Genomic DNA, 21,577 nt, shown 5'->3' on the forward strand with positions numbered 1-21,577 from the left:
AAAGGCATACTTAGCCACATAAAACTACCCTAAAATCATTATTTAAAGAGCTATGGTTTGTGTTACAAATAAAAAGCAGCAAAATTGTTAGTTTTAAGAAAAAAAAAAGTTCTGGCAATAATCTTTAAACATACCATTCATCCCTCTTGGCTACCAAATTGCATTTTTTACCCTGGACATTTAGCTATAGATAACTATTATCAGACAACAACCTATTTTTCTAAGACTTTGAAATGTGGAAGAGGGATGTGAAGTGCTTAAAACTTGAAACATTCAATTACAATTGGGTGCCTCTTGTTAAAACTTGAATGACAATGAACTAATTTATTTGCTCAAAACGAAGTACTTCAAAGCTAGCTTGTGATTTTTGAAATGATGAGTTGTGCTTCCAAGAAGGAGTGGTGATATTTTACAAGTTAATTGTGTCACTTGGGTAACACCAAGGGCAATATGTGACATATGACAGATGACACTACTAAAGGCATGTGAGAAGTCCAGCACAGCTCTGGGCCCACTTCACCATGCAGCAATTTTAGCTGATATTAGTCACCAGCATTTTCCTGTTTTCTTATTGTAGAGTTTTCATAACTACATAAGTTTACATTTCTTGAAATTCACCTTTTTTTTTTTTTTGCTGAATTGCTCTTTTGAATTAATCAAGACACTTTTCACTTACATGACTTTTGAAAGTGTTAATATTTCCCTTTAACTTGTTACTGCTGACTCAGTAATCTCTTTCCTGTTAGGCATTCAAGTCACTTGCTGCTTGTTGAAGTGGAGAGACCACATTCAGCTAGCCTTGGGACAGCCACAGGACAGAGTAGTGGTCCCCAACTGGGCTGTAAGGCACACAGGAGTTAGCTGTGAGGGGTCGTAGGAACTTTATGAATGGAGTTGAAGTACTAAAAGCTGTAAACAATTTCCCCCTTGAAGTTAGCCTGATGTTAGTTACAAGATTATCCCCAGACATTATCATTCTCACTGACTTTTAGATCAATATGCTTTCTTTAGTGGAAAAGAAATGGGTGGGGAGTGTCCATCGTGGTGCAGCGGAAACAAATCTGACTAGGAACCATGAGGTTGCAGGTTCAATCCCTGGCCTTGCTCAGTGGGTTAAGGATCTGGCGTTGCCGTGAGCTGTGCTGTAGGTTGCAGACACAGCTCGGATCCTGCGTTGCTGTGGCTGTGGTGTAAGCCAGCAGCTGTAGCTCTGATTGAACCCCTAGCCTGGGAACCTCCATATGCCATGGGTGCGGCTCTAAAAAGCAGCAAGAACAACAACAACAATGAAAGAAAAGAAATGGGCGGAACTCTTGTTTGTGCTAACCAGAGCCCCGGCACTGTGTTCCACACTGAATACCATCATTGGGGCTAGAGCAACAAAAGAGGCAGAATTTACTTATCCAGATGATTCTCCCTCTCTGGCCAGAGTCAGATAGTGTGACGATTTTCTGCTGTTCTTTCCAATGGCTGTGAATTGTCGTTCCCAGTTGAGAGTTTTGTTGTTATGGTGGTTTGGTTTTGAAGTTGCTTTTTTTAACTCACTCTAACTTTAAAAGACTAAGTCTTCTGAGAAGGCTTCAGATGTATTTACCTAAGGAGTTTGATTTGATCAAGGTTAATGGGAAAGAGAAGCAGGTAGAGTTACAAATCTGACAGTGTCTGCCCAGGATGCAGGGAAGCTGGACCCTCCCAGAGGAGTAACAAGTGGCCCCTCCAGGCTCACAGCCAACAGGTGCAAAAGGAAATAGCTTATTCCTTCTTTTAAGACATGGTGACACTTTTCACCAATGGAAATGTAACTATTGGTGCCTAGTGCTTGGGAGAATAATTCCCTCGAATATTCCTCCTACCTCTGGCAGAGGTAGGAGTGGGAATGAAGTTTTGAGCAAAGGTTTCTGCCTCTAGGAGAAGAGTTAAAAATAGGAGAGGTGGAGAGATGCTTTTCACTGTCCAAGATCTTTCCAAAAAGAATCTTATGTAGCATTATCCTTTAAGAATCTTCTGGTGACTGAGTTCCTGCTGTGGCTCAGTGGGTTAAGAACCCAACTAGGAGTTATTTCAATAAATTATGATTCATTTCTCAAATTGAATTCTTAATGTGGTATATTTATTTTCCTTAACATCTTAAGAGATGTTAAAAAGGCCATGAATCCAAAATACATATGATCTTTTAGGAGTTCCCTTCGTGGCGCAGTGGTTAACGAATCCGACTAGGAACCATGAGGTTGCAGGTTCAATCCCTGCCCTTGCTCAGTGGGTTAAGGATCCGGCATTGCCATGAGCTGTGGTGTAGGTTGCAGACGCGTCTCAGATCCCGAGTTACTGTGGCTCTGGTGTAGGCTGGCAGCTACAGCTCCCATTCGACCCCTAGCCTGGGAACCTCCATATGCCGCGAGAGCGGCCGAAGAAATGGCAAAAAGACAAAAAAAAAAAAAAAAAGAACCCGACTAGTATCCATGAGGACTGGGGTTCAATCCTTGGTCTTGCTCGGGGGGGTTAAGGATCCAGCATTGCCTCGAGCTGTGGTGTAGGTCAGATGCAGCTCAGATCTGGCATTGCTGTGGCTGTGAAATAGGCTGGCAGCTCCAATTCAACCCCTAGCCTGGAAATTTCCATATGCTGCCAGTGCAGCCCTAAAAAGACCAAAAAAAAAAAAAAAAAGAATCTTCTGGGAAGAAAATGGAGATGGTAGTTATGGTCAATTGAAAGGGGTAGTTGGTAGTTGGGGAACTAGTCCTCTGTTTGGTTATGGCCATTCCTCTCCCTCTCCCAGAAACTTTGCTTCCTCACTAAACACCTGTCTTCCTTCTCCCCCTCTTCCCTTCCTCCTACCTCTCCTTCTTCCCCCACCCCCCTTCCTCTCTGCTCCTCCCTCCCTAGTCCCTTTAACTTCTCCCTTTCCCAGAGCAAATTCTCTCACCTAGAATTGTGCCCATGGGTATACAAATCTTCCCTTCCTCACACATCTTTCCTCAACCCACCTTTTATCTATATTTGCAGCAATTATGTTCATCCTCTGTTTTCACATCATCCTCTTTTGGATCAACCACCTGCATTTCCACTTGAGCCCATCTCTCTTTACTCTTGGAGGATTTCAAACAAGGTTGAGGCATCATCTTGTTCATACGCTGCTACCTCGACTCTATGGATTGGCTTCTTCCCTCTGGAAATCCCTTGCTTCTTTTTTCCCCTTGTCTGGAATGCCTAGAAGTTGTTCCCTCTTGTAGGTGTAGTGGCAGGAATTTTCTGGCGATCTTGATTTTTCTGTGGTTGCATTGTATTTTGCAGGCATCAGGTAGCTTTTGGAGAATGCACACAGATTAGTAATTAGAAAAATGTCAATGAGATGACCTAGGGGGATGGTAGCAGATATAAATCCATAGGTCTGTACAACACTTCAAGAATTGGTGAGTGGAGAAAGAAACTGATTGTTGTTAACAGAAGTAGTAGCTTTGTTATAAAGAGTTAGTAATATTGGCAGTATTGCTGCTCTGTTGGACCTTGTAGAACCAAGCCTATTAGCATTCTGAAAGCATAAAGGATGATAAACAGGGCAGGTTTGATTCATCCAGAAGACCAAAGACTTGACTTCTTACCTCTTATTTGCTTTCTTATCAGTCATTGAAAAATTTGTTTTTCCTTTATTTTAGAATCCCATACTTTTTGGTCTGATTTGGGAGCAACTTACTGGCTTGGTGAGGGGGAAGTTCAGCAGCTCTTATCATTCATTGTGAAAAATGATTGGCTGGTTTCCCTTTTCTTATACTTTGGAACCTACCTTGCCTGTCTTCCCGGTCTTTTGCAAAATAAAAATCACTTTAATTTAGCTTCTGAGGCTTCCCTGAATGCATGGCAGAGGTAGAACAGGCCCTGATGACCTGTGATTAGTACATCTGGATATTCAAAACATGGCATCCTCTTTCCCTTCTGGTGTAGAATTTTCTCCATCTTACCTTCATCTTAGGGGCAAGAGACATCATACCTCATAGAATTAGCTCATGTACGATTATTTTAAAGTTTTCTTTTTTTGGCCACACCTGCAGCATGTAGAAATTCCCAGACCAGGGATCAAACCCTCCCTGCAGTTGTAGCCTGAGCCACAGCTCTGGCAATGCTGGATCTTTAACCTGCTGCACCACAAGGAAACTTGCTAAAGTTTTTGTTTTTGTTTTGTTTTTTTGATAAAATAGAAGTAATACTAGATTGTAGATAGTGCATCATTGGTTCAAAGTAGATATGTGACAAAGATTGTTTATCACTAAATAGGTCATTTGTTGAAATATACCTTTTTTCCTTGTGCAGAATGAGAATGAACCATATAAAAACAAATTTAGTAGACTTATTCAAATCATAAAGTGTGTTGGTCATGAATTTATATTTTGCATATATTTTATAGCAATATGCTGTAATCTTGCAAAAAAAGTGTTACCTAAATCTATTATAAATTGCTATGTTTTAACATGTTAGTTACTCACGAAATCTATAGCTGTTTTCTTCTTTTATCTTATTCATCCATTTAGCAAATATGTAGTGAGTAACTATTATGTCATGCACTGTTCTAGATTTCTGGGCGTTTGTCAGTGAACCAGAGATTCCCTCCTCTTGAGCCAGTGGTGTTTCAGCCATGGGGAGCAGTGCATTTTAGTAAGTGGCAGAGGCAATGGCAGTCTGGTGGGGGGGGGGGCGGTGGACGGATTAGAGAGGTCAGTAGGAGAATCACAGTGGGAATCATCAACAACTGACATTTGAGCCAAGACTGGAAAGAGGGGAGGGGGTTTGTCATACCCATATCAGGGAAGAATATTGCAGATGGAAGGAATGGCTGGTGCAAAGGCCCCAAGCAAGACCAGATCTGGGGCATTTGAAGAGGACCAGCAAGGCCACAGTGGCTGAGTAGAGTGAAGCGGGTGGGAGCTGGAAGTTATGGCAGGCCAGATTATACATTCTAAGGACTCTGGCATGTTTTTGTGAGTAAACTGGGGGACCACTGCAAGATTTTTAGCAGAGGCATCAGAATCTGATTTATCTTTCCAGAGGGTCTCTACCGGGCAGCCAGTGAGAAGTCTATTGTGGGAATCCAGGGGAAGGATGGCCACTGTCATGATGGCAGTAGGAAAGGGAGGAAGAATGCTCAGATTCTGCACTTATTTTGAAAGGACAACCAAGATAATGGATTGGACGTGAATGTGAGAGAAGAGAGGCGTCAAGTCTAAAGCCTTTGGCCTGAGTAGCTAGAGAAATGTACTTCTCCTTAACCAAGGGGGTGATGATTGCACAGGGTCACATGTGTGGGAAAAGGTGAATTCCAGTTGGAAATGTTGATTCTGAGAGGCCTACTAGACATCCAAGTGAAAGTGTTGGAGAGGCAGCTGGATGTCGAGTTGAGAGAGATTAGCCTAGAGATGGGCATTTTGCATATATTTGGGTACCTTTGGGGAATATCTTGTGGAAGAGGGGTTGGAAACACTGAATGAGAGGTTTAAGAAGAAAACGGCTGGTTCCAGAGTCCCTGATGTCTTGTCTTGTCTGGTTTTCCTTGTTTCTGTGTATTTTTGATCAGTGACCAGCAAATTAGAAGATTGTGTATTTGAAAAATGTTTCATTTGCTCAATGTGATGTCATTTTAACTACCTCTAAGGACTCTTGTGACAATGCAGACTAGTGACATTCCACTTGGGGAGTACACACAGATGTACTTTCCCCCAGTGCTGTTTCAATGCACTTGTCCCTACTGATGATGGGAGAAATCCGAGTAAAATCCAAAACCCAAAGATGGAAACCAGAAATGTAAACACATCATCATCTATTTGACAGCTTCAGGCACAGTCGCTAATCTCCTGACATCAGTCATCACGATTAGTGGAGATAAAGTCTCATAAAACAGTGAGATTTTGTTTTCTAATTTATTTTTTATTTTTTATTTTCTTGCAGGTAGAGGGAGGCAGAAGGGGGGGCTGGGATTGCAGGCACAAAAATGGAAACTCAGAAGAGAGAAAGTAATTATGTAAATTTTGGTTTTTGAAGGCATTGAGACTTTTTCATTCACAAACTCTAAGTATCTAGAAGCACATCGAGTTCCTGTTTGGGGAGATGAAAGCTTTACCAGGGCCTCATCTGCAGGCTGGCTGCAGGCAAGTGTCTCCGTGTGTCCTCTGGGGAAGCGGGCAGCTGGCAGCAGCTCAGGCACTGATTGCAGTCATTCATAAAACCCAGCCTCAGGGTGGAGCCAGGAGGAGCTTCCCAGAGATGCTTGCAGGATGCCTGATTTGCATAAATCTCAATTGATGCTTGAATGATGAGGGACACTCACAAGCAGTGCCAAAACTGTTGAGTCCACGTCCGATAAACCCGAGTAATTACAGACATTGAAAGAAAGAGAGGTCACACCCCTTGGACTCCTGGCCTCTCAGTCCACAGTAATTCTGGGCAATCAGCATTGTGGTGTATCTGTGGCCTCCTTGTCTCTGCATGAAGGAGTAAATCATATGGAAGGAAGACCCCTGATGGCCGCAATAGGCTGCAATATCACTGTTGTGTTTCTAAAAGTATGAGAATTACTACATTATCATAGTAAGTTTAATGCACGGGAGATCGTGGAAAGTGCTGGAGCTGAACAGTTTTTCCACATATTAGAACAGGCAGCACCAAAATGGTTGTGTCTCCAAACTGTGCCAGACACAACAATGATAATTTTAAAGAAATGATAATCTACTCTGGCTGACAAAACTCTGATGAGTGCATTGTATTATTCTATGTATCTTGTTCTGAGTGTAGGCATTTTTCTTCTCTTTCTATAGAAGGAAATTCAGCTAAAAAGAAGTCAAATCAGAAAATGTGGAAATACATATTGCCATGATGTGGAGCCTCCTCAAATTGGCTGAATAGGTAGCAGTCTAAAACAAATAGCCTTCCCCCTAAAAACAGATTCGGTAGCTAGCTACTTCCCTCTAGATCTATGGTCAGGATATATGTTAGTATGAACAATATGTCGTTTTCCTGTTTTTTAGAAATAAAGCATATTGATTAAGTAAATATTTTAAATTAATAAATTTAAATTCTACACATTATTGTTTTGGAGTATTGATGCATTTATTTCCATTACTGCATACAATTTTAAAGTTCAGAAATTCAAAGGAAATTTTTACTTAAAATATCCTGCAGTGGCGGAGTTCCCGTCGTGGCGCAGTGGTTAACGAATCCGACTAGGAACCATGAGGTTGCGGGTTCGGTCCCTGCCCTTGCTCAGTGGGTTAACGATCCGGCGTTGCCGTGAGCTGTGGTGTAGGTTGCAGACGCGGCTCGGATCCCGCGTTGCTGTGGCTCTGGTATAGGCCAGTGGCTACAGCTCCGATTCAACCCCTAGCCTGGGAACCTCCATATGCCGCGGGAGCGGCCCAAGAAGTAGCAACAACAACAACAACAACAACAACAACAACAAAAAAGACAAAAAAAAAAAGATCCTGCAGTGGGTGCAGACAGAAGAAATATGCCAGCTATTAGAGTTTTAAACCAAAGCACTGGTTACTTGAGATTAGATGACTTTCTTACAGAGATGTGGCCTTTCACATATGCACACACGCACATGCGTTTTGCTTAGAAATCTACCCTCAGGTGGCTGGTGGTTCCACATTTATTAAAAGAGCGTTACCTAAAAGCATTTTGAAGGAAAACTAAGTGACAGATTCCCCCCCCCCCCCCCCGACAGCTTTGTCTCAATACCTGCACCTCTAGGGGGGAAAAAATGAACTAAGACAGACGGTTGCATATGGTTTCTCGTAGATACACTTCTTCAAAATTTTTTCCAAAGTTGGTGATATTTCTAAAATTTTCCCAAACCCCTGCATGTACATTCAACATGCTGCATGTGCTATTTTTAGTCGAGTGAGAATTGCTAAAGATTTGCCAGTGCTATGAAAGGTAACTTCCTGGGCACTGTACTTTGTGTGAGTTGTATCAGCACTTCAGAGCTCAGCAACTTTAGGATATTACTTCTCCCTGACAACTGCCTTCCTGAATGGTCTCTGAACCCTGCTACCTGAGTGGCCTTCTCCTCCATTGACTAGTACTCTTGACCCACCCATTGAGAGTTCAGGCTTGACTCTAGACAAACACCGCACATCTTTCCTTTTAGTCCAAGAGGGCAGACTCTGAAGTGGCATCGTTTTCTTTTCTCCTCACGTTGCCCATGGATTTCTAGTCTCACTTGATCTTGTTTGGAATGAGCGGTGTGTGTGTATACGTTTCTGTGCGTTGTGTCCTCGTTTCCCTGTATCATTTCTTTCAGAAGTGGAGAATTTTGCCATGCAGCCTTTAGCTCTGGGAAAGCAGTTTATCGGCCACTGCCTTACCACTAATCCACTTCTGGAATAACATGACTGGCCTTTAATATCAGCAGTGTAGTCATACCTCCCATTGCGGACAAAGCCTCCTCAAAAGTCAAGAACTAGATTCATGGGTGAGAATCCTGGGTCTGCAGGGGCTTTTCCATGTAGTCTAAGATATGGGGCTCAGCTTTATAACCAGAATTTCCCCAGTCAAAGCAAGGTTTGATTTAAAGCTTTTGAGGCTAGAGAAGAGCTGGGCCATCCGAGGGCAGCCTCAGATGGGGGTGTTTATGCATCTTCCCATCACTCTGTAAGCCCTGTTGATGTGAGATGAAGGGCGCCCCCCCCCCCAGCCCCCGCTGCTGCCCTTTGGAGCTGTGATCCACGCTCTGCATTTATTTATTTGGCAATGGAGGGCTTAAGACACAAAGACCTTTTCCCATTTATTTTCTTACTGTGCGGGTACCTTCTTTATTTACTTTATCCACACATACTGTATATACACACATTTCCTTCCAGCTCTTCCTCTTTTCTTGGCCTGAAGGGATTTTGAACATGAGGAATGTTTTGAAGCCTCCCAGATCTCTTTCCCTCTCTCTCTCTCTCTCTTTTTTTTTTGCATAAAGAAAATGACCTCTGTGGTGATGAAGGGCATGAAACAAGAGTCCGTGTCTTTTAATAAAATAGCCAATGCCACGGAAAGTCCTGCCCATCCCTTAGCTTATCAGCACAACAGCTGTTCCTATTTTGAAGCTTTCAGATGTCTTCGTATGGTGAGGACAAAGCTTGCAGTAGTCTTGCTTCTATGGGAGAGGCTGCTGATAATCATCTGATTGGTACTAAAAGGGAAATAATCCAATACCGAGGCCAGCACTGACTTCATGTGGGTGTGATTGAACTCTTGGAAGCCTGATTTGAAGGTCTCCAACTCCCAGGGCTTTTCAGGGCCTCCAGGTTCATACGAAGGGGCTTGCAAAGCGTTTCCCTTAGACTTGTGTTCAGTACCATGTTTAATTTCCAGATGTTTCTACCCATTTTATAATTAATAGTGCGTTGTGCTATCTATCATGCGCCCCAGGTGTGTGGTCAGGGACATGGTGAAGCCTGCTGCCTGCAAAACCCCAAGAAATGCTGAGCACCAGCCCCACCAGCCTCCACCGTGAGTATGGCATTGGTTTTATTGACTGAGAATGTCATCTCTTACACAGATCACTGCTTACAGATTTATTAATGCACATTGCATGTGGGAGTAGAAACTGGCTTCTCTGGTGTCTGGGGGATAAAAAGGCTACTGGGGATTAGACAAAATTACCTGGAAACATGAGCACTATGCATTAAGTATCTTTATTAAGTGATATTTCTAATGCCATATTGGAAGCTTAAAGCTAGAAGAAAGGGACACATTTTGGGGGGCTCCTGGGTGTCAAAAATTCTGTACCATTTGGATTTAGAATATGTATGGGGTGGAGCCTCAGACTCTGGAGCCTAAGGCAAGTTACAGAGCTGGGAGGAGCTTATAAATAAGGGACACGCATGGTAGTCCATGACCCACTTACACTACACCGTCTTTAAAGGTAAGGACAGTTTAAAAAGATTGTAATCTTGAATGTAGATACCAGTGAAGAGTTACATATCCAACCGAAGGGAACTAAAGAAGACACCAAATAAGTATACTGTGAGTTGCAAATGTGAATTTTGATGAGATAAAATGTAAAGATTCTGCAGAGTAGCAAGCTATATTCAGTCTTCTGAATAGGATGATGCTTCTGCAAGAAGAATTAAACATTCCCTTAAAATGTCTCAACAGTGGCAGTATTCTTAGCATATCCATTGCAGTCAAGTACTTACTACTGGGGAAATGCTTCCTTCCAAGGTTTTTCTCAAAAGGCATTGCAGAAATGTGTCTGAAGGGTGATTTTCTATGGATTCTTTAGTTATCTAAGAATTCTTTGAAGTGAAACCAAAATAAAGGAATAAAATTGTCAAAAGACTATGAGAAGAAAACTAAATGTTTGTGATTCTTTTGCTCTCAAGTTTTTATTCCCATTGGCAAAGACCGAAATTAAACAAAACATTTAAATTCTTATACTTTTATGTTACATACACTCGCAAATAATTTAAATTACTTATATTTTAGGATATAAAATTTTGGTCATTAAATTTCAAGAGGCTCCATAGATGGGTTATAGATTTTATCTCAATAAGTAGAGTTGAATATCATCTGCTACATTTATTCAGTACTTTTTAAAGAATACAAATAATTTTGATTTAAGCATAATAAAAATGACTTGTAATTACATTGAACAAAGTCCAATGTTGGAAAAAGAACTCTTAATGATGTGGGCTTTTTTTTTTTTTTTTTTTATAAATGTTCTACCTGTAAAGCCATTTTCAGGATGGTGGAACTTTTCTTGAAAATTCATAATGAATAGGAAATGATTCACTATTCATCACTCATGGTGAATGATGATCCCCACTTTCCGTCATATTTTCTAGACACTAGAAAACATTTTACTTTTACTTAGGATGCAAGCAACTTTGGGAAAATTTCTCTGAAGAATTAACATTGATTTTAAGGTGTGTTATTCCACATGTTGAGGTTCCATTTTAATTGGGTCCCGCTCACTCCAACATCCACTTAAAATTGGAATTATTAAATATGAAGCTGCAACTGGCATCCTCGCCAACAAGACTTTAGGTATTTTTTCCCCCATATTTTGCTTTTGCTATCCATAGACTGATAGTTGTGGAAATCTGTTGTAACTTACCTTGCACTTAGTGGAGCTTTCCTGGTGGCCCCTCTGAGTACTGGCTGAGAAGAGCAACTTCCATCTCATTGGGTCTTCCTTTCTGCTCACTCTGTTCTATCTAATTACAATAGTCAACACTGTGTCCTTTTTAATTGCAGTAGTCAACCTGACTTGAATAATTTAAAGTTTGCAGTTCATTCCTTTTTTCTTGTATGTAAACATCAGTTTTTATTTTTCTAGAATAAAAACCAAGAGTTTAATTTATGGGTTGCCTGCTAGTTACATGTTTAGTTTTATCAGAAATGACCAGGTTCCAGAAACATGTGAGTGATCCAGTTTCTCCACATCCTTGCCAGCATTAGGTGGTAGATGTCACCTTTTTTATTTTATACATTTTGAAAGGTGCATTGTAATATCTCAATGTGCTTTTTTAAATTGAAGTATAATTGATTGATAATATTGTATTAGTTTCAAGTGTACAGCAAAGTGATTCATATATATATATCAGATTTTATATATATATATCATATATAGTCACTATATGTAAGATTATATATATTATATATATCATATATAGTCACTATATATAAGATTATATATAGGGTTATTGTAAGATATGAAATATATTTTCTTGTGCTATAAGTAGGTCCTTGTTGTTTACCTATTTTATATATAATAGTTTGTATCTCTTAATCCCAAACTCTTAATTTATCTCCCCCTCACCCCTCATCACCCCTTCTTTCTCCTTTAGTAACCATGAGTTTGTTTTCTATGTCTGTGAGTCTGTTTCTGTTTTGTGTATAAGTTCATTTGTATTAATTTTTTAGATGCCACGTATAAGTGATGTCGTATAATATTTGTCTTTATTGAACTTACTTCACTCAGCATGATAATCTCTAGGTCTATCCATGTTGCTACAAATGGTATTATTTCATTCTTTTTTTTAATGGCTGAGTCATATTCCATTGTATATATGTATCACGTCTTCTTTATCCATTCCTCTGTGGATGAACACTTAGGTTGCTTCCATGTCTTGCAGTTCATTCCTTATTTCAACCAATTCTCTGTAGGGAGTGGTGTTTGTAAATTGATCTCTCTGTATTCATATAAGAACCTTTCTAGGTTGACATGAAAAGAGCAACAGTAAGTTGAGGGGAGGGGTATTAAGGATGGGCTTTAGCCTATAGCTCAGTGTCTTTAAATTTATAGTTACAGCCTATCACTGGGTCTGAAAATCAATAAAGGCTAATTCTGGGGTTTTCTGATTGTTGTTTAAATTTTTCGAATAGAATAGAAGAGAAAGTGTAAGAATGCATCCTGGGTTGATATTGTAGAATGAGTTTAGATTTCTGTATATATAACTGGGCAAAAAAATAAAATTTAGTAAGCACTACGTTTAGTTATAAGGGTGCACTAATGGATTTTGATTAGGAGAGTGGCTTAGTCAGATTTGCATTATACATGTGTGTGTATATATATAAAATATGCATTACTTTCTTTGGCATAAGTAGGCATAATGGAATATGAATGGAATGTGGGAAGAGTTAGAGACAAGCAAATCAATTAATAGGCTATTGTAATAGTCCAGAGAAGGATGGAAAGGTCTTGATCTATAGGAGTAGCACAAGGTGTAGAAAGGAAACCTTTTAAGAACTTAATAACAAGGTAGACGGGCAGTGCTTAGTTGTCAGTTGAATATGGTTTGTAAGGAAAGAGTTTAAGGGGACTGTCACAGGAATGCTTTGGGTGACTGAGGACCACCAACTGAGGTGTGGCGTTAAAGAAGCAAATCAGGCCTAAGGGTAGGTGGGCAGTGAGGCATTCAGAGTTTGTTACAGTGATTTTGGGGCATCTGTGCATTATCCAAGAGTGCATGTCTAAGAAGGAGTTGGGTGTATGAACCTGAAGCACTGTTACCTTGGGAAGTAGATGGCATCACCAAAGGGTCTAGAGTTAGAAAGAATAACAGAGAGATCCCTAGGTAAAACCGGTGCTTAAGGAGTGGGTAAAAGAAGAGGCTACCCTTCCCTAGCTGAGAAATCATTGATAAAGAGGGAGAAGAATCTGAAGCCAAGGTGGTAGAGGGACTCAGGGTGGGGGGGATGCCCAAGAGTAGCAAAAATAGTAGAAAATCCATCACCTAAGACAGAAAACATGTGCTTTGGATTTGGCCCTATAAAGGTTATAGAGAGGTAGCATTTGCCATGGCAGTTTTAATATACAAGTGGGTGGAAATACTCTATTTCTGTAGGTGTGAGGAGAATATGAGAAGTCAGGAAAAGGAGATGGTGATTCTACATAACTTTTTCAAAGTGCTTGACTGAGTAGGAAAAGAGAGATAGATTATTTGTAGGTAGATGGGAAGTGGGGTGACCGTACGCCTGTCACTTGGTACCTTCTATTTTGAAAGTCTAGATTGATGGCTGGCATGTCAGTGTAGTTTAGATGTTTGATAGCTGTGTATATAAGCTGTCCAAAGATTCTTTTTTCAGTTATTATTAAAATATCACTCAGTCGTATCTTAAGCATGCTCTATAAGCTGTCATCACTTAGTCAAAGTAATAAATACATCAAAAATATTTGTGGAGTTCAACAAATTGAGTCTGATGGCTGCTATTCTTCAGGTGTAAGATGCATAGATAAAGAAGATCAAGTACCTTCTCAGGGACAGCAGTCACATAATCCAATAAATTATATTACTACACAAGTGCAACACTAGAAGTACGTTTAAAAAAGAAAAAGTGATTTTATTCTCTTCGGTGTTGATGGGGTTGGAGAAGGGCTTACAGAGCCTACAGTGGTTAATATAAATTTTGAAGGATGAATAGCTCAGTAGGTAGCAGGTTTTTTGTTTTTGTTTGTTTGTTTGTTTGGCTTGCCTGAAGCATGTGCAAGTTCCTGGGCCAGGGATGGAGCCCATGCTCCAGCAGCGACCTGAACCACTGCAGTGATGACACCAGGTCCTTAACTTGCTCTGCCACCAGGGAACTCTCAGTAGCAGTTTTAGAGTACAGTTTTCCAGAAGGAGAAAACAGTTGTCTGAAGGCCCACAATATCCAGTTGTGCCGTATGTTGTGCCTTGTATTTGGTTTTATGTTTGATACTGTATTTTGAAAGTTGACATAACATTATGGGGTTTTGAGTTTTTCAAAGTGATCATGGATTTTAAAAGTCTGAGAAACATTTGCTCATTGCTTTCAGCTGTGAATGGTACCAGGTATAAGCAGGAGTGTAAAGGAGTTAGGCAGATTTGAGGATGTTTCCCAGGTAGTGTTATTAGAAGACAGTACTTCATTAGATGTGATATAGAGTAAAACAAAGAGGGGGTAACTCACTTTATTTCAAGAGATTAAATGAATGTGACCATATGAAGAAGAGAGGTGCTAAAACAAGCTGAGATGTAGCATTAGACTTATGTATTGGTGGCCAAAGATACCTCTGATACAAAACAAACTTATGCTTACCAAAGAGGAGAAGGGAGGGATAAATTAGGAGGTTGGAATTAACAGATACTTACTACTATATATAAAATAGATAAACAATAGGACCTGCTGTACAGCACAGGAGACAATCCCCGATATTTTGCAATAACCTATAATGGAAAAGAATCTGAAAAATCTGAAAATAGATACCAATGTTATTTTTTAGTTATATACATATATATATATATAACTGAATCACTGTGCTATACATCTGAAATTAACATGACATCATAAATAACTATACTTGAATTTAAAAAACAAAGAAGCATCTGGAAGGCAACTGGCTATTCATATCTCAAACTCAGGAGAGACTTAGATGAGATATAGTAATTTTATAGTAAAACCATTAACACAAATGAGATAGCCCAGGGAGAAGGTTTCCCCGGGTAGAAGGAAAAAGATGTGAAGGGCAGGCTAAAGAGCATCATAGGACTTAAACAAAGAGAAGAAGAATTAAGTAAATTAATACAAAATCATGCAAGAACAAACTTGTCTCAGTTCTCCTGGAGTTTTCCATGTTTTAGTGCTGAAAATTCCATGTCCTGAAACCCCCTTCAGTCCTGAGGAACCTGGGATAGTTAGTTGCATTCGAACTGGTAAAGCTGGAATTTTCTAGATGAAGAGTGTTTATGTTACTGTAGATGGTGACAAGATCGGGAGTAAGTTGAGTCCAGAGAGGCACATGGATCGTGGGTCAGTTCAGGCTTTTATGTTTTCCATTGTTTTTGTTGGTGATTGCCTGCTTTTCAAAATCAAGAAAAATATTAACATTCCAGACATACAGTTCACCTTTTCAAAGTGTAAAAGTTAGGAGTTTTTATAAAATCATCACCACTGTGAACATTTTGTTCACTCCAAAAGGAAACACAGTATCCATTAGCAGTTATTCCATGTTCCTCTCAAAACACAGCCTCTGGAAGCCACTAATATCCTCTATGTCTCTCTTAATTTGCCTATTCTGGACATTTAATATAAATAGAATCATGTAATATGTGATTATTTATGTTAACTTTTTATCACTTGAAGCATAATATTTTCAAGATTCCTCCATGTTATAGCATGTATCAGTACTTTATTTCCAAATAATATTCCATTGTATGTATATACCACTTTGTTGGTTTATCCATCAGTTAATGGACATTTGGGTTGTTTCCAATTTTTACGTTGTATGAAGCAGCTTTTAACACTTATATACAAGTTTTGGAGTGGACATATGTTTTAAGTTCTCAAGTATAAACCTAAAAATGAAATTACTGGATCATTTGGTAACTACATGTTTATATTTTTTAGGAACTGTCAAGCTGTCTTTCAAAATAGCTGTATCATTTTTACATTTCCACCGGGAATGTAAGAGGATTCCAATTTCCCCACATCCTTGTCTACACTTGTAATTGTCAGTCTTTTTGGTTATAGCCATCTTTTTAGGTGTGAAGCGTATGGATGGTTATATTATTGTGGCTTTGATTTGTATTTCCCTAATGAATAAATGATGTTTAGCATCTTTTCATGTGCTGTTTGGCTATTTGTACTGCTTCTTTGGAGAAACAGTGATCAAATATTTGTTCATTTTTAAGTCAGTTATGTGTCTTTATTGTTGAGTTGTAACAGTTTTTCAAGACTCTATTCTTGTCAAATAAATTATTTGCAAATATTTTCTCCCATTTAGTGAGTTGTCCTTTCATTTTCTATATAGCAAAACAACTTCCTTGAAGCAAAAGTTCTTTTTTTTTTTTAATTTTGGTGAAGTTGAATAGTTCTGTTTGCCACTGATTGCTTGTTTGGATGGTGAATCTAAGAAATTATTGTCAAATTTAAGGTAATAAAATTTACCCCTATGTTTACTTTTAAGGGTTTTATAATTTTAGCTCTTACATGCAGGGCTTTGATCCATTTTGATGTATCTTTTGTGTATGGTATGAGGTAAGGATCCAATTTCATTCTTTTGCATATAAACAGTTGTTGAAAGTCGTGATTGCAATCATACCTGTCTTTCACCTGATACTAGGCAGAGATACTAGGCATTTTTATCTTCTCATTAAAAGTGGTATTTGTTGTGGGGTTTTAGTAGATGTTTTTTATAAGGTTTAGGAAGTTTGATTCCATTACTAGTATGTTGAGTATTCATATCATAAAAGGATGTTGGATTTTCTTTTTGTCTTATTTTATTTTTGTCTTTTTTAGGGCCGCACCCGTGGCATATGGAGGTTCCCAGTCTAGGGGCCTAATTGGAGCTGTAGCCACCAGCCTACGCCAGAGCCACAGCAACTCGGGATCTGAACCTCATCTGCGACCTACACCACAGCAACGCTGGATCCTTAACCCACAGAGCAAGGTCAGGGATCTGGATTTTCTTAAATGCACTTTGTCATCTATTGAGATGATAATTTTTGTCCTTTATCAATTAGTCCGATGTACTGCTTTGATTAACTTTCATATGTTGAATCAATCTTGCATTCCTGGCATAAATCCCACTTGGATATCCATTTTATTTGTTGCTTTATTTGATTTGATAGTGTTTTTTGATGGTTTTGATGATTTGTCTGTAGTTTTCCTATGATATCTTTTTCTGATTTTGGCATCAGGGTAATACCAGCCTCATAGAATGAACTTAGAAGTATACATTGCTATTCTACCTAGGAAAAGTTTGTGAAATATTACTGTAAATTTTTCTTAAAAATATTTTGTAGAATTAACAAGTGGAACCATCAGCTTTTTTTTGTTGTTAAGTTTTTTAAAATTACTTTTAATAATATTACTTCTATCTTGTTTGAACATTTCTAACAGTTTTGTAGAATGTGTATGTATGTTTAGATAAGTGTACCATACGAATTACTCACATCTTCAGAACTCACATTCAAAAGTCAATTCTATTTAAAGTCTTGAATGGTTCATGATTTGGGGTTATTGATACCTTTGATTTTTAATTCCCAGAAAATGAACTTAACTCTGTGTGTTAATGCACATGTGGGAGTGTGTAGGACAAATTTCATCTTATAAAAATTACCAAGATAAATTCAGAATCTGAGTTCAGTTTAATAAAGGCCAATCAGAAAGAAAGTTAGACCCTGTAGATACCAGTTCTCAAATATTGTTGAGATTCTGTGGTTTGGATTACTCTGATTTCATTTGGGAAAAATTGAGAAACTGGTTTTGATATGCTGTTTGTTTTTAATTGTTTTTCTTTTGTCAGTTAGATGTAAGTCCTTAATTATCGATTTCATTCATTTCACAAAAAATGAATTCAGGTAAAAATTAAACTTATTTAGTCTCAGGATTTTACTTGGCCACTCCATCTTTCTCTTTTCTCCTTCCGCTTTTTCACAAATGACCTCTCTGTGCAAAGGTAATTCACATCTTGGACCACATCATTTGAGTCCCATCCATGTTGAGGTTTTTGACATGGGCATGTATATTATACACTCTTCTTTTCCCTTTTTCACAGCTTAAGATGAGTCAGCCTTGAATTGAGAGGGACACTGAATCCAAATTTTTCTTTTAATAGACATACTTTTTCAGATCTCAAAGGCATGGCTTTTTTCAGCAACAACAGTCTTTGTTCAGATTTAATTATAACACAGAAACTTCTGAGGCATGTATGAGACTAGAATGAACTTAGTCATGGAGATGGGGGTAGCTTCTATTTAACCTAATTTTAAAATAGTCAATTTGAGGAACAAAAATGTAACTGAGAAAAATTATATTGGTATATTCACTTTTCCCATAGCATTATACTTGACATGTGGTTTTTCATGAAAAATCACAAATCTAATGGCAAAATCATATATTATAGCAGACAACAGATTAAACAAAAGTATGTCTTTGAAGTTGTAAGCAGTTGAGCAGCAGCCCTTGTCAGTGTGCTTTAAGATCTGCTCACTACATGAGACTATCAGGCTATGTGTATGAATGCCCAGAACTTATGTCTTGCTGTAGAAGCGGATAGATGTTCCATGGCTAACACAGAAAACTGGGCAGACCCTCACCACCTCAAAGACACCCTTGACATGCATCCAGTGGTTCCTTTCAGTAGCCTGGGAGAGACCCTCTGACTATTGGAATCTGGCCTGCTTTTCCCCATTTCATCTTGCCTCCAGGTCCTCCTGAGCCTCATGGTGTTCTGTGCTCCTGAGGTTCTGCAGATTTTCTTCTCAGTCTTTTCCAAATTCTCCTGAATTCTGATCTCAGCACTGGTGTGGTCTGTTTCTTCAGTGGGAACCTGTTACATCAGCTTTGAATGAAAAAGGTTGCTTTGAGGAAAAGGAACGTGAGCATCATCTGCTGGTGGAAGGGTGAGCAGTGGGGAAGCAGTGCCTACTGGCTGTACAGTCAGAGGGGCTATTCGTTCTCCCTTCAGTAAATATTTATTTAGTCTGTACTGTATGTGGGGTCTACTGCCAGGCACCGGATGATGACGATCAAAGCAGAGTCCTTGTCCTTGTCTTGGGAAAATATCTAAACAATGAACTAACACAGATAATAAAACACTTCCTTTTTAACCATAAACTGAAGCAGGTTTGGAGACCACACAGGGGAACTATTCAGAGAGCGGGGCTCAAGGAAAGCTCTGGGAGGAGATGACATTTAAGGCGAGACCTGAAGGATGAGAAGTGAGCCCCTGGAAGAACCAGCGGTATGGAATTCCAGGCAGAGAGGGTGTTGTGTGCCCAGGACCTTATATGGAAACCAGTGGGATATGGTTGGGGAACTGAAAGAAGGGCAGGGAAAAGAGAAGAAGAGGTGGGCAAGAGGTGGGCAATGGATGAGATAAGCAAGGGTTCCATCCCAGAGGCCTGCCAGATCTTGATGTTTATGTAAGACTGAGGAGAAACTCTTGGGGCCATTCAAAGAAGGGAGGGTCACAATCCAATGTGGTGTGACCAGTGGGTGGGAAGAAGATGAGGGAGGCTTAAGAGGTGGTGGTGGTAGTTGCAGCAAACCTTAATGGTGGTTTGGATTCTGCTGGTGGCCACAGATGTGGGGCAAGTGGAATTGAGGGAAGTTTAGTGGAATTTAATGACATTTTGGAAGCAATGAAAGAGAAGAGGAAGTTCTGGTCTGAACTGGTGGAGGGGCTCTGAGTTATGCATGTAATTCCCATTATGTTGGATGGGTCCTCTGTTCACTGATGTGCAGGAACATATTTATTCCTAAGGTCTTCAGTATCCTATTATGTACACAAATGGATCTTCAGTGGCATATATGAGCAACAGATCTTAAAATCTCCCTGGTATCACTTTAGATAAATGTACATAGAACTTCAAATATTGAAACTAAAAAATGATGAAAAGTAAAATTTAAAACATGATGAGGCCTTACTGTTGTAAATAAACTTGTTTTTGTGTGTTTTTTTTCACTCTGATATTCTGTTGGGAGAGAAGATTTGATAATTTTGTATGTTTCAATACACTAGAGGAAATGAATATTTAAAAATATATACCCCTTTTAAAAATATTCCTGGGAGTTCCCATTGTGGCTCAGCAGTAAAGAACCCAATGAGTATCCATGAGGATGCAGGTTTGATCCCTGGCCTCGCTCAGTAAGTTAAATACCTGGCATTGCTGTGACCTGTGATATAGGTCAGAGATGCAGCTCCGATCCAGCGTTGCTGTGGCTGTGGCTGTGGACCACAGCTGCAGCTCCAATTCCACCTCTAGCCTGGGAACTTCCATATGCCGCAAGTGCGGCCCTAAAAAAAACATATTCCTCCTTTTTTGAAAGGTATCTTATTTTTTTCTGAGTAAAATTCATCTAAGAAGAAAGGGAACATGCTTTTATATGCAAAGGATCTTTTAACTGTCTATTTTATTATGAATGGAGATATTATTCAGAGATGAGCTGCCTTTTCTGTACTATATTTTTAGGCCTAAGTTTGTATCAAAATGTGATGAGCTTTATTTTTTTCTTTAAGTTCATTTCTTTTCTTATACTGTAAGAAGGGGTTCAATGTCATAGTGTCTAGTTCTGTTACCAACTGTAATAGGGATTGAGTTGAGCAGGTCATAATAGAAAAAAGTTCCAAACTCTGTTTTTGTCTTTTAGAATAAAGTCGGTACAGCCAGTAACTTGAAAATAGAGAAAACTGGGAACACTGACATTTCCAATTCATGGTTATAATTAGGAAGCGACAAATTTTTTTTTTAATTGTGTGGCTTTCATAGACTTCATTCTCTTTGTATGAGTTGCTGGTTTATGCAAGTCATTCTATGCCAGTTTACAAAGTCTTACAAAGCTCCTCTTTTCTGCTGTAACTATTTTGAGATAATATTGTGTTTATTTCTTGAGGAATGCTCAGAGGAGAAGATGCCTTATTCAACTTCTCAAGTATTAAATGAATTTAGCTCTGTAAGAGTAGAGCTGTAGTAGTTTTATATGTGACAGTTGTGTTTTATGGAACTTTACTACTCATTAATTACTTTCGCCAGTTATCCCTTGTTGACTGACCTAGGTCTTCTTTTCATGATGCTCTGAGCAGTTCCCACGTTGGCAGCCCTGATGTTGGAGGACCTTGTGTCTTGTACACTGTCTGTGTCCTTTGTTCCAGTGAATGGAGTATGTTTTAGCTAAATGCAGTTTTTCTTCCCGTCCTCTACAGAGGGTCTGATTGAATCCTATTCTTGTTGATTCTATCAGGAAGCCTACAGATCATGTTTGCCTTAAGCCGAGGGCAGCCCCAAGCAGCCAGCTCAGTGGATCTTCATCCCTTCAGCTTTCTTCCTTTCAGGTTGTCCAAACCCCAGCAAACCTTTCATTGAGTGCATTTAATATCAGCTTTACATCAAGCCGCATGACGGGGGCACGTGGGCAACAGCGAAGGCTGGAGTGCATGTGGACTTGGCCTGCACATGGCAGACAACACGTGGATCTGGTGGCACCTTGTCCCAGATGACCCAGCAGGCAAGGGAGATCTAGAATTCAGGTCATCCGGATTCATAGTAGAGGACGTATTTGAAATATGCAGATCATCTACATTATTATCAAGGAGAGATATTTTGCTGTTCTTCAGGGAATAGTGGGTAAA

General features: G+C 39.4%; 1 protein-coding gene across 1 annotated transcript in view; it reads left to right on the plus strand.

The window, feature by feature from the left end:
* Nucleotides 1-21,577, plus strand: part of RIMS1 (regulating synaptic membrane exocytosis 1) — a 461,151-nt gene that overhangs the window by 71,205 nt on the left and 368,369 nt on the right. Inside the window, 1 exon segment of the mRNA XM_047760358.1 lies at nucleotides 9,406-9,486. Coding sequence (XP_047616314.1) covers nucleotides 9,406-9,486 — 81 coding nt within the window.

Source organism: Phacochoerus africanus, chromosome 2, assembly GCF_016906955.1.
Source record: "Phacochoerus africanus isolate WHEZ1 chromosome 2, ROS_Pafr_v1, whole genome shotgun sequence".
Taxonomy (NCBI): Eukaryota; Metazoa; Chordata; class Mammalia; order Artiodactyla; family Suidae; genus Phacochoerus; species Phacochoerus africanus.